The sequence below is a fragment of the Notolepis coatsorum genome (genome assembly GCF_963971535.1).
Source record: "Notolepis coatsorum genome assembly, chromosome: 2".
In the NCBI taxonomy this organism is placed as follows: Eukaryota; Metazoa; Chordata; class Actinopteri; order Aulopiformes; family Paralepididae; genus Notolepis; species Notolepis coatsorum.
This window is the reverse complement of record NC_140166.1, coordinates 176,604,823-176,619,386: the sequence shown is the minus strand read 5'-3', so window position 1 is coordinate 176,619,386 and position 14,564 is coordinate 176,604,823. Positions and strand designations below refer to the sequence as shown.

The window sequence follows — 14,564 nt, the reverse complement described above, 5'->3', positions numbered from 1 at the left end:
GTCTCCAGCATTGGAGGTGAGTGCCTTGCCCACTGCACCACCTAGCCGCCCACTCTATATTGTTTTCACTAATATCTTAGACCAGAGGAATAACATGTATGAATTTTTTTTTATCCACTTTTTCTCCTCCTGTTTTTCTGTGTTTTTCTCCCATCCCAATTTTAGTCGTTATGCCAATTCCCCCCTCCTCTTCCTAGTCGTTGCTCACATGTGCCCCCCACTGGTCTGTCTAGGGAGCCCTGAAGTCTATCAGATGCTTCCCCCGAGACATAGGAGACAGCCCAGCCAGCAGCATCTTTTCACCTGCCAGCGCGGACTCTCATTGGTGAGGTGTAACGTGTGGGAGGTCACACTACCCTCACCATCTCCCTCCCTCGCTGTGCAGGCGCCCTGACCGACCTGTAGGAGTCGCTGTTTACAACGACCAGAATACCACCCCACCGGCTTCCCTCCCGCTGACTCTGCCAATTGAGCCAGTATGACGGCTGGCCAAGCCGGAGGCAACGCTGACAGCCGGATTCGATACCAGTGTCTCTCGCGTTGGTGACGAGCGCTTAGTCGGCTGCGCCACCCAGCCACCCGACATGTATGAATTCTGAAATTATGTGCATTTCGCCTTTAAGTCTTTTAGTAGATGCAAAACATTGGCAGTTATGGCTATCAAACACAGTTTTGTGTACAAGAACTCCAAACCAAATGGCATACTTATTTCAATAGCATAATACAATACAGAGGTGATATACCTGTATTGGCTTTTCTGGCATTTTAATATAATATGTATTTATACTTTCATCATTTTATATATTTACAGTAACCGTTTCAAATCTAAATTCTGTGAAGCACATGGGGTTGCACACTAGTTATATTTAAATTGTGCTATAAACATACTTAGGGTATAGCCTATAAAAACACACACACACACACACACACACACACACACACACACACACACACAAACAAGGTGAAGAGTAGTGAGTACTTTATTTTCCTGAATCAATCCATCAGATGAGTAAATTAAATATGCTGATCATCTGAACAGATGCAGAAATGGTGCAGTGTTGACGTTGTGTTGTTTGGAAAAACAGGACTCCAGCCAAGCCTTCTGAGTGAAGACTGCCTGAGGATACTGCCTTGCCAGACACTGGAGCTCCTATAGACGACACGATGACAAACAGAGATGAAAGTTATATGATCAAGACATCAGTACCCACATCATAACAAAAGCAACACTCATTAAAGCTGCAGTAGGCAACTTTGGCGAAATTAGCAAGAGTGAGTTCAGTTTATTGGAGTGTTTATGCATTGATGTGTGTAATTTGGAATGTACATTTGTTATCCTGCATGTTTATTTGCAAATATTATTATTATTATATATTTAGTTATTTTCCGTCTTTTGTTTTGGTCAGGTGGGAGTGTTCGGCACTGAGGAGCAAGGGAGAGTTCTATAGCAGGATATCTGTACGAGCATGGATGTATTTTGAGTTGAATATTTGTGAAAAGAAAAAAAAAAGACAAAAAAAAAAGGAAATGCAGTACATGAGGAAAAGTATGTTGGAATCATGGGAATAGTACATTGAAGAATATTGACCTGCGTGTGGACCGCGTCCTCCACCTCTGCAACAATGTGAGTGACCTCTGGACTCATGATCTCCTCTTCATCGCCGTCATAAGTACACTGCAGTTAAGGAGCTGTGACAACATTATAGTCAATAAATACGGGTTGGAATCAACAGAGCTTCCACTGCGTGATTTCCATCTGTGATTTTCTAACTTAATATATGAGTGAGAAAACACAGGTTCTTGTATTTCATATTCTACATGGGTTTTTAGTCAGCCAAGTTTAGTTCTAAAGTAGAATTGTAGGACTTAAAAACATATACCGTAATTCCTCTAATAGTAACCCCGGCTTGTATTTGTTTCAACTGTAGCGGGTACCAGGCTTGTATTAGGAGGAGGCCTGTATAAGAGGGAGGCCTATATTTCAAATTTTCAAACGGATCATAATGAATAAATCAACATTTTGTGTCAGTTTGAACCCAGTAAAATGTACTGGGTTCTTTTATTGAAACCAAGTACTGTATGAAATAGTAAACAGTGCAATTACAGGTGGTCACTGGTCATTTCAACGTTTTCAAAGTGAAATCAAGTAACTAGCTCAGTATGCAGCTCAGTATATTAGTAACCTGGCTTGTATTAGGAGGCCGGCTTATAATTGCTTAGCTCAAGAGCACACCCGGCCATTAATAGAGACCCGGCTTGTATTTGAGACCCGGTTACTATTAGAGGAATTACGGTATACACTACCGTTCAAAAGTTTGGGGTCACCCAGACAATTTCAGGTTTTCCATGAAAACTCACACTTTTATTTATAAAATTAGTTGCAAAATGAATAGAAAATATAGTCAAGAGCAGCTTGGTTAGAAATAATGATTTTTATTTTGAAATAATAATTTTGTCCTTCAAACTTTGCTTTCGTTAAAGAATGCTCCCTTTGCAGCAATTACAGCAATGCAGACCTTTAGCATTCTAGCTGTTAATTTGTTGAGGGAATCTGAAGAAATTTCACCCCACGCTTCCTGAAGCACCTCCCACAAGTTGGATTGGCTTGAAGTGCCTTCTTGCGTACCATACGGTCAAGCTGCTCCCACAACAGCTCAATGGGGTTGAGATCTGGCGACTGCGCTGGTCGCTCCATTACAGACAGAATACCAGCTGCCTGCTTCTTCCCTAAATAGTTCTTGCATAATTTGGAGGTGTGCTTTGAGTCATTGTCCTGTTGTAGGAGGAAATTGGTTCCAACCAAGCACTGTCCACAGGGTATGGCATGGTGTTGCAAAATTGAGTGATAGCCTTCCTTATTCAAAACACCTTTTATCTTGTACAAATCTCCCACTTTACCAGCACCAAAGCAGCCCCAGACCATCACATTACAGATGGTGTCAGGCACCCTTCCAGCATCTTTTCACTTGTTCTGCGTCTCACAAATGTTCTTCTGTGTGATCCAAACACCGATTTGTCTGTCCATAACACTTTTTTCCAATCTTCCTCTGTCCAATGTCTGTTCTTTTGACCATATTAATCTTTTCCTTTTATTGGCCAGTCTCAGATATGGCTTTTTCTTTGCCACTCTGCCTAGAAGGCCAGCATCCCAGAGTCACCTCTTCACTGTAGACGTTGACACAGGCGTTTTGCGGGTACCATTTAATGAAGCTGCCAGTTCAGGACCTGTAAGGCGTCTATTTGTCAAACTAGAAACTCTAATGTACTTGTCTTCTTTGCTCAGTTGTGCACTGGGGCCTGCCACTTCTCTTTCTACTCTGATTAGAGCCCGTTTGTGCTGTTCTCTGAAGGGAGTAGTACACACTGTTGTAGGAGATGTTCAGTTTCTTGGCAATTTCTCACATGGAATAGCCTTAATTTCTAAGAACAAGAATAGATTGTCGAGTTTCATATGAAAGTTCTCTTTTTCTGGACATTTTGAGAGTATAATCGAACCCACAAATGGGATGCTCCAGATACTCAACTAGCTCAAAGGAAGGCCAGTTTTATAGCTTCTCTAACCAGCAAACCCATTTTCAGCTGTGCTAACGTAATTGCACAAGGGTTTTCAAGGTTTTTCGAATCATCCATTCGCTTTCTAACGCGATTAGCAAACACAATGTACCATTAGAACACTGGAGTGATTGTTGCTGGAAATGGGCCTCTATACACCTACTGTATGTAGATATTCCATTAAAAACCAGACGTTTGCAGCTAGAATAGTCATTTACCACATTAAAAATGTATAGAGTGTATTTCAGATTATATTTAATGTTATCTTCATTGAAAAAAACAGTGATTTTCTTTAAAAAATAAGGACATTTCTAAGTGACCCCAAACTTTTGAATGGTAGTGTATATTTTCTTGTGTTGAACTATGTGTTTTTGTGTGCAGCAAACCTGCCATACCTTTCTATAAGCAGTGCATTCAATTATGATAGATTCCAGTAAAATGACCCATATGTAAAAAGAATTAAAAAGAATATATATATATATGATATTACAATGACTTCACCACAAAATCGATGACATTCCCCGACTTTGCCTATCTGGAATACAACTCAATGATATTCCCAATATTACATGACCGGTGGGGAAGCCTGTATCCACCTACAGCACCTAAGCCCTGTCTCTGTCTGAAAGGATATGTGACGAGGTAGCGTGCCAGCCTCTTCCTCTCCGACGCAGCCAGGTTGTAGAAGAACGCGTGGACTCCCCTCATGAAGCCTGGGAGCTCAGCCGGGCTGTGGGCGCTGGTGGGACTGGAGGAGCCTGGACTCTGGCTGTCTGACCCCGGAGACAGTGGTAATGGGGATGATGCAGACGTTGACGCCTGGGAGGTGGACGCTTGGGGTGTAGCTGGAGTTGTACGCTTGGCAGACCGACTGTAGTAATATCTATCAGTTTAGTTAAGGCAAAAAAAAACTCTAAAATAAAACCTCGAGATAACTTCATTCATAATGGGTATCATACATTTGAACCTTCAGATAACTATTAATAATGGGTATCATACATTTTAACCTTCAGATAACTTTATTAATAATGGGTATCATACATTTGAACCTTCAGATAACTATTAATAATGGGTATCATACATTTTACCTTCATATAACTTTATTAATAATGGGTATCATACATTTTTTAAAGATTTTTTTTGGCGTTTATCGCTTTTTACTACTGGGCAGTCCAGTAGAGAGAGAGAGAAGAGGAACGGGAGACCGAGTGGGGGGAAGACATTCGGCAAATAACGACGGGTCTGGGAATCGAACCCGGGTCGGCCGTGCCGCGACTCAGCGCGTTATGTGGTTCGCCACTGGGGCGCCCGGTATCATACATTTTACCCTTCAGATAACTTTATTAATAATGGGTATCATACATTTTAACCTTCAGATAACTTTATTAATAATGGGTATCATACATTTGAACCTTCAGATAACTTTATTAATAATGGGTATCATACATTTTAACCTTCAGATAACTTTATTAATAATGGGTATCATACATTTTACCCTTCAGATAACTTTATTAATAATGGGTATCATACATTTTAACCTTCAGATAACTTTATTAATAATGGGTATCATACATTTGAACCTTCAGATAACTTTATTAATAATGGGTATCATACATTTTAACCTTCAGATAACTTTATTAATAATGGGTATCATACATTTTAACCTTCAGATAACTTTATTAATAATGGGTATCATACATTTCAACCTTTAGATAACTTTATTAATAATGGGTATCATACATTTTAACCATCAGATAACTTTATTAATAATGGGTATCATACATTTTAACCGTCAGATAACTTTATTAATAATGGGTATCATACATTTTAACCATCAGATAACTTTATTAATAATGGGTATCATACATTTTAACCGTCAGATAACTTTATTAATAATGGGTATCATACATTTGAACCTTCAGATAACTTTATTAATAATGGGTATCATACATTTTAACTTTAGATAACTTTATTAATAATGGGTATCATACATTTTAACCTTCAGATAACTTTATTAATAATGGGTATCATACATTTTAACCTTCAGATAACTTTATTAATAATGGGTATCATACATTTGAACCTTCAGATAACTATTAATAATTGGTATCATACATTTTAACCTTCAGATAACTTTATTAATAATGGGTATCATACATTTTAACCTTCAGATAACTATTAATAATGGGTATCATACATTTTAACCTTCAGATAACTTTATTAATAATGGGTATCATACATTTTAACCTTCAGATAACTTTATTAATAATGGGTATCATACATTTTAACCTTCAGATAACTATTAATAATGGGTATCATACATTTTAACCTTCAGATAACTTTATTAATAATGGGTATCATACATTTTAACCTTCAGATAACTTTATTAATAATTTTTACAGACCTCCATCACCTGAAAAGTGCATGAAAGTGACTTCTGCATCAACTGGCCACCGTTGCAAGTGGATTCAGACTTTCACCACCCAATTAAATGTTTTTAATGTTTCAGTTGGCTACCTGAAGAGTGGGCTAGTAGAACTGACAAGTCTCACCAGCCACAACCATGATTTACTAGCATTTGACTCGTGTCTACTACTAGTGGTCATTTCAGGCCGTCTTGAAGGATACATGGAAGTGGGGACGCCCCTGGATGTCAGGTGTTTTCTGATGAGTCTCTCTGTGCCGTACCAGTTGAAGCCTCTGGTGGAGTGCCCGATGCGCGGGAGGTGTACACTTGCTGTCAAACAAGGACACAGAGTAGTGATGGGAATTACGGCTCTTTGAAGGGAGACAGATCCTTTGGCTCTATTCCTTTCCAAGAGCCGTTCAAAAGAACAGCTCATCTTTCTTTTGTTTTAAGGGGGGTTACTTCGTTTATCAGTCTCAAATCAAAATCTTTGGTTTATCCGTGGAATAATCACTAGGATAATGATAGGATAAGATTGGGATCATTATGCAAACTTAGATACTTAAAGCCCCTGGAAACAAAGCCTTAAATTGTCAAATGTATGTATGACATGAGTGTGATAAACATCCACCAAAGTTTGAATGAAGAAATATAGGCCAATTTTCAGGGACAGTCCCTGAATTAAGTAATCTGTCCTCGAACATATCCTGTCCCCGATTCGTTCCAAAATAAAATAAAGAAAAACGCTTATATTCTTATTGCGTTATAGAAGACAGAAAGGGAAATGAGATTGTAAATTAATCATGCGGTGCTTTGGTACCATGAGGTGCAAGCATAGTCGTAGTACCCTAGTGTAGTGTACCGTAGTGAGTGGCTAACCGTGAGTGAGTGGCTAACCCTGAGTGAGTGGCTAACCCTGAGTGAGTGGCTAACCCTGAGTGAGTGGCTAACCCTGAGTGAGTGGCTAACCCTGAGTGAGTGGCTAACCGTGAGTGAGTGGTTAACCGTGAGTGAGTGGTTAACCGTGAGTGAGTGGTTAACCGTGAGTGAGTGAGTGAGTGAGTGGCTAAGAGTGAGTGGCTAACAGTGAGTGAGTGAGTGAGTGAGTGAGTGAGTGAGTGAGTGAGTGAGTGAGTGAGTGAGTGAGTGAGTGAGTGGCTAAGAGTGAGTGGCTAAGAGTGAGTGAGTGAGAGAGTGAGTGAGTGAGTGAGTGAGTGAGTGAGTGAGTGAGTGAGTGAGTTGAGTACATGTGTGCGTGAGTGGCTAAGAGTGAGTGAGTGAGTGAGTGGCTAAGAGTGAGTGAGTGAGTGAGTGGCTAAGAGTGAGTGAGTGAGTGAGTGGCTAAGAGTGAGTGAGTGAGTGAGTGAGTGAGTGAGTGAGTGAGTGAGTGAGTGAGTGAGTGGCTAAGAGTGAGTGAGTGAGTGAGTGAGTGAGTGAGTGAGTGAGTGAGTGAGTGCATGCGTGCGTGAGTGGCTATGAGTGATTGAGTGGCTAAGAGTGAGTGGCTAAGAGTGAGTGAGTGAGTGCATGCGTGAGTGGCTATGAGTGAGTGAGTGAGTGAGTGGCTAAGAGTGAGTGAGTGAGTGGCTAAGAGTGAGTGAGTGAGTGAGTGGCTAAGAGTGAGTGAGTGAGTGAGTGAGTGAGTGAGTGAGTGAGTGAGTGAGTGAGTGAGTGAGTGAGTGAGTGAGTGAGTGAGTGAGTGAGTGAGTGAGTGAGTGAGTGAGTGAGTGACATTGCCGGTACCGGATATGCTTGGCCTGGCTGATCAGTTCGGGGTCTGTTTTCTTGACATTAAATGCGTGATCATACCTTTATTCTTCTTTGCAGCTACATAGATCTTCTTAAGGCCTTCCTCCAGAGCAGTGAGAAGGATTCCAGAGAGGCTGTTGCCTTTGTCCCGCTGCTGTGCCACGACCAGGGCCAACTGAGGTGAGAGGAGATAGCCATCAATCACCACCTTCGTAACATCAAGGTAAACAAGGGGCACCGGTCGAGAGAGTGAACAGTTTCAATTACCTCGGTGTCCACATATCCGAGGACTTGACATGGACCACACACATTGACAGTGTAATGAAGAAGGCACGGCAGTGCCTCTAACTTCCTTAGGCGCCTAAGGAAGTTCAAAGTGAGTCAGAAGATCATTAAGAACTTCTACTCATGCACAATAGATAACATACTGACTGGTAACATCACCTCCTGGTTTGGGAATAGCACCGCACATGACCGCAGCAGACTGCAGAGAGTGGCTCGATCAGCCGAACGCACAATTGGAGGTGGGCTTCCCACTCTCCAGGACATTTACACCAAGCGTTGCAGGGCCAAGGCTAAGAGAATAACCAAAGACTCTAGTCACCCAAACAACTGCCTCTTTGTACCACTGCGGTCAGGTAAGCGCTACAGTCTCATGGCCAGTACAGAGACTCAGAAGGAGATTCTATCCCCAGGCCATCAGGATGCTCAATGACTATGTAACATCAACCCATTCATCTACACCAGGGGTTCCCAAACTTTTTCAGCTCGAGACCCAAAAGAGAAATTTTGTGTTTCCCCGGGACCCAAACTTACATCATGAATTGCCATAACATGGGCGGCTGGGTAGCGCAGCGGACTAAGCGCCTGCCTACCACCGCAGAGACACTGGTATCGAATCCAGCCTTCAGCGGTACCTCCGGCTTGGTCGGTCGTCCATACTAACACAATTGGCAGTGTTAGAGGGTGGGAAGCCGGTGGGGTGTGTATCCTGGTCGTTGTAAACAGCGACTCCTACAGGTCGGTCGGGGTGCCTGCTCAACGAGGAAGGGAACTGGGGGAAGTAGTGTGAGCCTCCCACGCGTTACGCTCACCCAGTGAGAGTCCTCGCTGTCAGGTGAAAAGAAGCGGCTGGCTGACTCGGCATGTATTTTTTTTATTGCCATTAACATACATAAACTACTGATAAAGAACACAATAAACCATGAATTTCAAATGTATATGAAATGTATTTATTTAATTATAAAAGTACATCACAGCAATAATCAGAGTGTAATGTTAAGTTGCTCACCTCATAAGATATGTACATACAATTTTGTAACACTTTTAAATGAACAAACATGTTCTACTATCATTTCTATTTCTCACCCCCTTTTCTCACTCCCTCCGTCCCTCAACCTTAAACCCCAACATTGAGCAACATTCTGATTAATTTGTACTGACTTATTTAAAAATTCTACTGACCTGACATCATGCTAGAAGGGGTATAATATTTCATCTATGGCACAATGAAATCTAATGAGAGGTATGTGGCTGGTTGAAGTTTTCAACCAGCAGATCTATTCTGGGCTTGGCTGAGGTCATGCTGAGCATTTAGTCCGTTTCTGTATTTGTTTTTCAGGTATGCTAGAGTAGAAAACCCAGATTCACATAAGTATGTGGTGCCCAACTGAATCAACAGATCTACAGCTTTTTTATAAAAAAAATAAATAAAAAGATTTATTTTTAATGTTTTTTTTTTATTAAATTTTTCATATTGGCGACCCAATAAAAACGGGTCCGCGACCCATTTTGGGTCGCGACCCAGAGTTTGGGAAACACATCCACATGCACACATTCACTTTAACACTCACTTTAGTTTAGACACTTTAACACTACACCACATTTTATCTATTTATTAAAAAGATTTGCACTACATGCATACCTCATTTTTGCAAGTTTTCATTTTTGTACCTCATTGTATTTAGGTTGTTCTTTAGTTGTATATTGTATATTTGTAGCGTTGGGACTTATTGCCTCGTACAGGATGTGCGGAATTGCCATGTGTACTGTAAATATACCCCTGTACAGACCCTCTGATTAATCACAGCTAAGACATCAGTATGACGTTTTGACAATATAACGGTATTTGAAAGTATTCAGTTTTCCAGTACAAATTACAATGTGATATGACAGATATTTTATATCATCATGTTGTAATACAATTGTTATTGTCATGGTGCTATTTCATAAAAAAAATTCTATTTTCATTAACCTTTTAAAAATGCATGAATTCCATCTCTATTTAATCTCGAAGATTACACCGAGGGGCAGCTCTTGTTTTTAATTATAAATATACAAAGTACAAAAAATAAATAAAACCGTACTAAAAATGATAGAAAATAGAAGTCTAAAACAAAAACAAATATACCGTTTCTTTATACTAAAAATACTAGTCAAATACTTAAATGCTTTTTTACAACATGTATATATATCGTGGTGGATGACGGTATAGTAAAGATCCATACCTTATTATCTTTGCATGGATTTATGATGGCACACCTTCATATTCTATATACCTCCCAGTCCTGTTTGCATCCATTTGATCCACTTAGGACTCTGACACAGCAGCTATGTATAGTACGTGCTCATCAGATGTCTGTACATGGCGATTGACCTATCCCAAAACCAGCCCTCTTTTCCTGATCCTCCAATCACAACCGTTGCTCTCGGTTCAAGGTTAAGTAATTTTCACTGGAAGTCGACAACCTGAGGCTTCACACAGGCAGAAGATACAAATCAAGCTTCAGCCGTCCTTTTTATTTCCTTCTCATACTTTAATGACATTTATTGTGAAATAGTGGTGGATTTATAGGGTTTAGTCATACATGTGTTTGTGTAATGTAATGTGGGCCTCTACTAAAGACGGCACCAACGCACCTGGTCCTGGCCATCCAGTCTGGACTGTTTGTCGTCTATGGGGAAGAGGAGCACATTCCCAAGGTCCAAGTCTGAAGCAAATGATAAAATAAAGAAATTATTAAAAAAATAAATTGAATCGTGACCTTAAAATGTAAAGGGCTACATATCAACAGTCAGCAGTGTTGAGGTTGAACCTCAGCCAAGAGACAGACTGCAATTCAACACTGGCCCCTGTAAATATCCTAACCCAACCCCCTCCAATGTACAGTCATTTACCTAGTATGGTTTTGTCAATAGTCCAATGTACAATTTTGTTTGTTTGTACAGTGTCTCCCCCCCCCCCCCCCTCAATGTACAGTTTTGCTTGTTTATACAGTGTGCCCCCCCCCCCCCCCCCCCAACCACCTCCAATGTAGATTACCCAGTATGGTTGTCAATATCCCAGTGTACCCAACCCCCCCCACCCAACCTCCTCCAATGTACAGTTTCTACGTCAAATGTATATACTCCCTTTTCCTGACTCCTTCTGTATCACAAACAGTACTGTATTTGCAAATCTGGTATGTCATAAATGTATAGATGTAGCAGTACTGACTATCTGTATGTCATGTATGTCATAATATGTCCTGATGAATTGAAAATGGGGGACCCTGATGTAAACAAGACGAAAGTCTTTCTCTGGTCTGCATCCCCTTAACAATTGTGTGTATTGAGCTGTACTGTATTGTACCCATTCTGCAATCTGTTAATAACGTTTTCAATCAATCAATCAATCAAACAGACATGCAGTGAAAGTAACTAAGGATTTATACTCAAGTACTGAGATACTTTTGAGAAAGACATTTTGTATATATATACACATACCATGGCATAAAAAAAGATGATGCACTTTCAAATTTGAAGCCTGCCAACTTCAATAGGACGTAATCAGAGCAGCATAACTGGACCACATACCACTTTAACATAACCTTTAATCAGAGCAGCATGACTGCACCACATACCACTTTACCATGACATTTAGAGGTCAATGGTTCAAAGCTTGAACGCTCCCAAGCACTGGAATACACAAACATCATGTAGAATGTGTACTTCTACTTTTGATACTTAAGTACATTCAATACCAAATACTTTATTTTTACATAAGTAGTATTTTGAATGGACTTTTACCATAGTAGTATTTTAACTGGGTATTTCTACTTTTACTTAAGTTACGGTAAGCGTACTTCTTCCACCACCCATGGACATAATATAATAATTATGAAGTAAGAGAGCTTGTGGGACATGAGCGTTTCTCATCGTAAATCATGTTCAACCCAGATTCGGCTCAAACAAGGGACTAAACACGTTTCGCAATTATGCCACAACAATGTGGAACGACCTACCCACAGCCGTAAAATAATGTGATTCCCTACCCACCTTCAAAACCGCCCTCAAAGAGCACCTGCGGGAGGCTGCCATTCGAAACTGGCCCCCGTAAATGTCCAACCCCCCCCCCCCCCCCCAACCCAAGTTTCAAGTTTCTTTAATAGTGGTCATACAGAAGTACAGAATACTTTTATACAAAATGCTTCTTACTGTTACGCTCCAGAGACTGTGCAAGACAAGATAAGTATGAAATAGAATAACATAGTATAGCATGTAAATTAGAAGTAAAAAAATGAGGTCACAGTGTTCAGTATAGACATATGTACAATGTTCGATGCAGAATAGACGTAACTGAGTTACCATATAATATACAATACTATGCGGTGTACTAATATACAATACTATATAGTGCAAGGCAGAAATGGGATGAAGTGCAATTTAGGTACAATTTACAGTAGGTGTACGAGTTGTAGTGCAAATCCTTTATCAATAAATATAAAGTGTGTTTGTGTGATCTAAAGTGTGGAGAGTGGGTGCTGCAGTGTGTTGTTTGTTTAAGTGAGTGTGTGCGTGCGTGTGGGTGTGTGTGCTGTGTGCATTTGATGGTTGTTGCATAGTGTTTATTGTTCGTTTAGCAGCCTGATGGCCTGGGGATAGAAGCTTCTTCTGAGTCTTTCTGTGCTCGCCTTAAGACTCCGGTATCGCTTGCCTGACCGCAGCAGTTCAAAGAGGCAGTTGTTCGGGTGGCTCGAGTCCTTAATAATTCTCTTAGCCTTCCCCCTGCACCGCTTGTTGTAAATGTTCTGGAGGGTGGGAAGCCCCCCTCCAATTGTGCGTTCGGCTGAACGTGTCACTCTTTGTAGTCTGCTACGGTCTTGTGCAGTGCTATTCCCAAACCAGGAGGTGATGTTGCCAGTAGGCTTCCTAATGTACAGTTTCTTCCCCCTCGAATGTATATATTTTCTTTTAGGATCTGTTAAACAGTACTGTATGTAGTGGTCATGAAGCTGGTTACCAGAGCCAAAGCTTCCACCTGCTCCCTCGACCCCATGCCTACGGTGCTGGTCAAGGCCTGCCTTCCTACCCTCTGCCCCATCATAACGGACATCATCAACTCCTCTCTGTCATCTGGAATAGTTCCCTCCCGTTTCAAAACCGCCTCCATCACTCCCATCCTAAAGAAGCCTGGTCTGGACCCTGAGGTGCTGGACAACTACCGGCCGATCTCTAACCTTCCTTTCCTAAGTAAAACCTTGGAAAGGGCAGTCGCCGCCCAGCTTCATCAACATATGTCCAACCATGAGCTCTACGAACCCCTTCAGTCAGCCTACCGAGCACATCACAGCACAGAGACCGCCCTCATCAAGATCACTAATGACCTCCTCCTTGCTGCAGACTCCGGACACATCAGCCTCCTCATCCTTCTCGACCTCTCCGCGGCGTTCGATACAATATCCCACTCAGTCCTCCTCAAATGCCTCTCCGACAACCTTGGCATCACCGGTACAGCTCTGTCTTGGTTTCATTCATATCTCACAAATAGATCTCAGTTTGTCAGCGTCAGCGGCTCATCCTCCCCCCGGCCCCAGTCAACCACGGTGTCCCCCAAGGCTCCGTGCTGGGTCCCCTACTATTCACCATTTACATACTCCCCTCGGTCAGATTATACATCACTACGGACTCAACTTTCATTGTTATGCTGATGATACTCAGCTCTATATTATCAGCACCTCACCATCCTCCCAGCTCCCCCCACAGTCTGTAGTCAACTGCCTCCACGCCATAAAAACCTGGATGTCAACCAAATTACTGAAACTCAACAGCAAAAAGACAGAGCTCATGGTTGTGGCCCCCAAGGCACTGCTCGGGAAGGTTGGAGATCTCCTCCTCCACGTTGACGGCTGTTCCATCTCCCCGTCTCTCGAAGTCCGTAACCTGGGCGTCACCCTTGACTCCACACTTTAATTTCACTCCCACATCAAATCCGTCACCAAGTCTGCCTTCTACCACCTCAAAAACATCTCCTGTCTCCGACCCTCACTCTCAGACTCTGTGGCTGAGACCCTGATCCACTCATTCATCACCTCCCGGTTGGACTACTGTAACGGAGTTCAGAACTCAGCTGCCAGGGTTCTCACTCACATCAAGCCCTGGCAGCACATCACCCTCACCCTCATCCACCTCCACTGGCTCCCAGTCAAGTTCCGCATCACCTTCAAACTCCTGCTCCTCACCTACAAGTCCCTCCATGCCCTCGGCCCCCAATACCTGTCTGATCTCCTCCACCAGCACACTCCATCCCAGAACCTACGATCCTCTGATCTAGGTCTCCTCTCCATCCCTCGCACCAGGTTACGGACTTTTGGGGATACATTTGATCTATTATTATTATTATTGTATATATGTATATCTTGTATGTCATAAATGTAACTACTTTATATCTGTATGTCATAATATATATCTGTATGTCGTGTATGTCATAAATGTCATTATGAATTGTAAATAGGGGACCCTGATGTAAACAAGATGAAAGTCTCTCTGGTCTGCATCCCTTAACAATTGTGTGTATTGAGCCGTACTGTATTGTACC

General features: G+C 41.7%; 1 protein-coding gene across 1 annotated transcript in view; it reads right to left on the bottom strand.

The window, feature by feature from the left end:
• Positions 1 to 964: 964 nt before the first annotated feature.
• chd1l (chromodomain helicase DNA binding protein 1-like) overlaps positions 965 to 14,564 on the bottom strand; it is a 65,322-nt gene continuing 51,722 nt past the window's right edge. Inside the window, exons 19-24 of the mRNA XM_084308399.1 lie at positions 10,628 to 10,698; positions 7,769 to 7,883; positions 6,181 to 6,289; positions 4,189 to 4,435; positions 1,589 to 1,672; positions 965 to 1,150 (exon numbers count right to left, since the gene is read on the bottom strand). Coding sequence (XP_084164525.1) covers positions 1,028 to 1,150; positions 1,589 to 1,672; positions 4,189 to 4,435; positions 6,181 to 6,289; positions 7,769 to 7,883; positions 10,628 to 10,698 — 749 coding nt within the window. The 3' untranslated portion in view covers positions 965 to 1,027. The remainder of the gene's footprint in view (positions 1,151 to 1,588; positions 1,673 to 4,188; positions 4,436 to 6,180; positions 6,290 to 7,768; positions 7,884 to 10,627; positions 10,699 to 14,564) is intronic.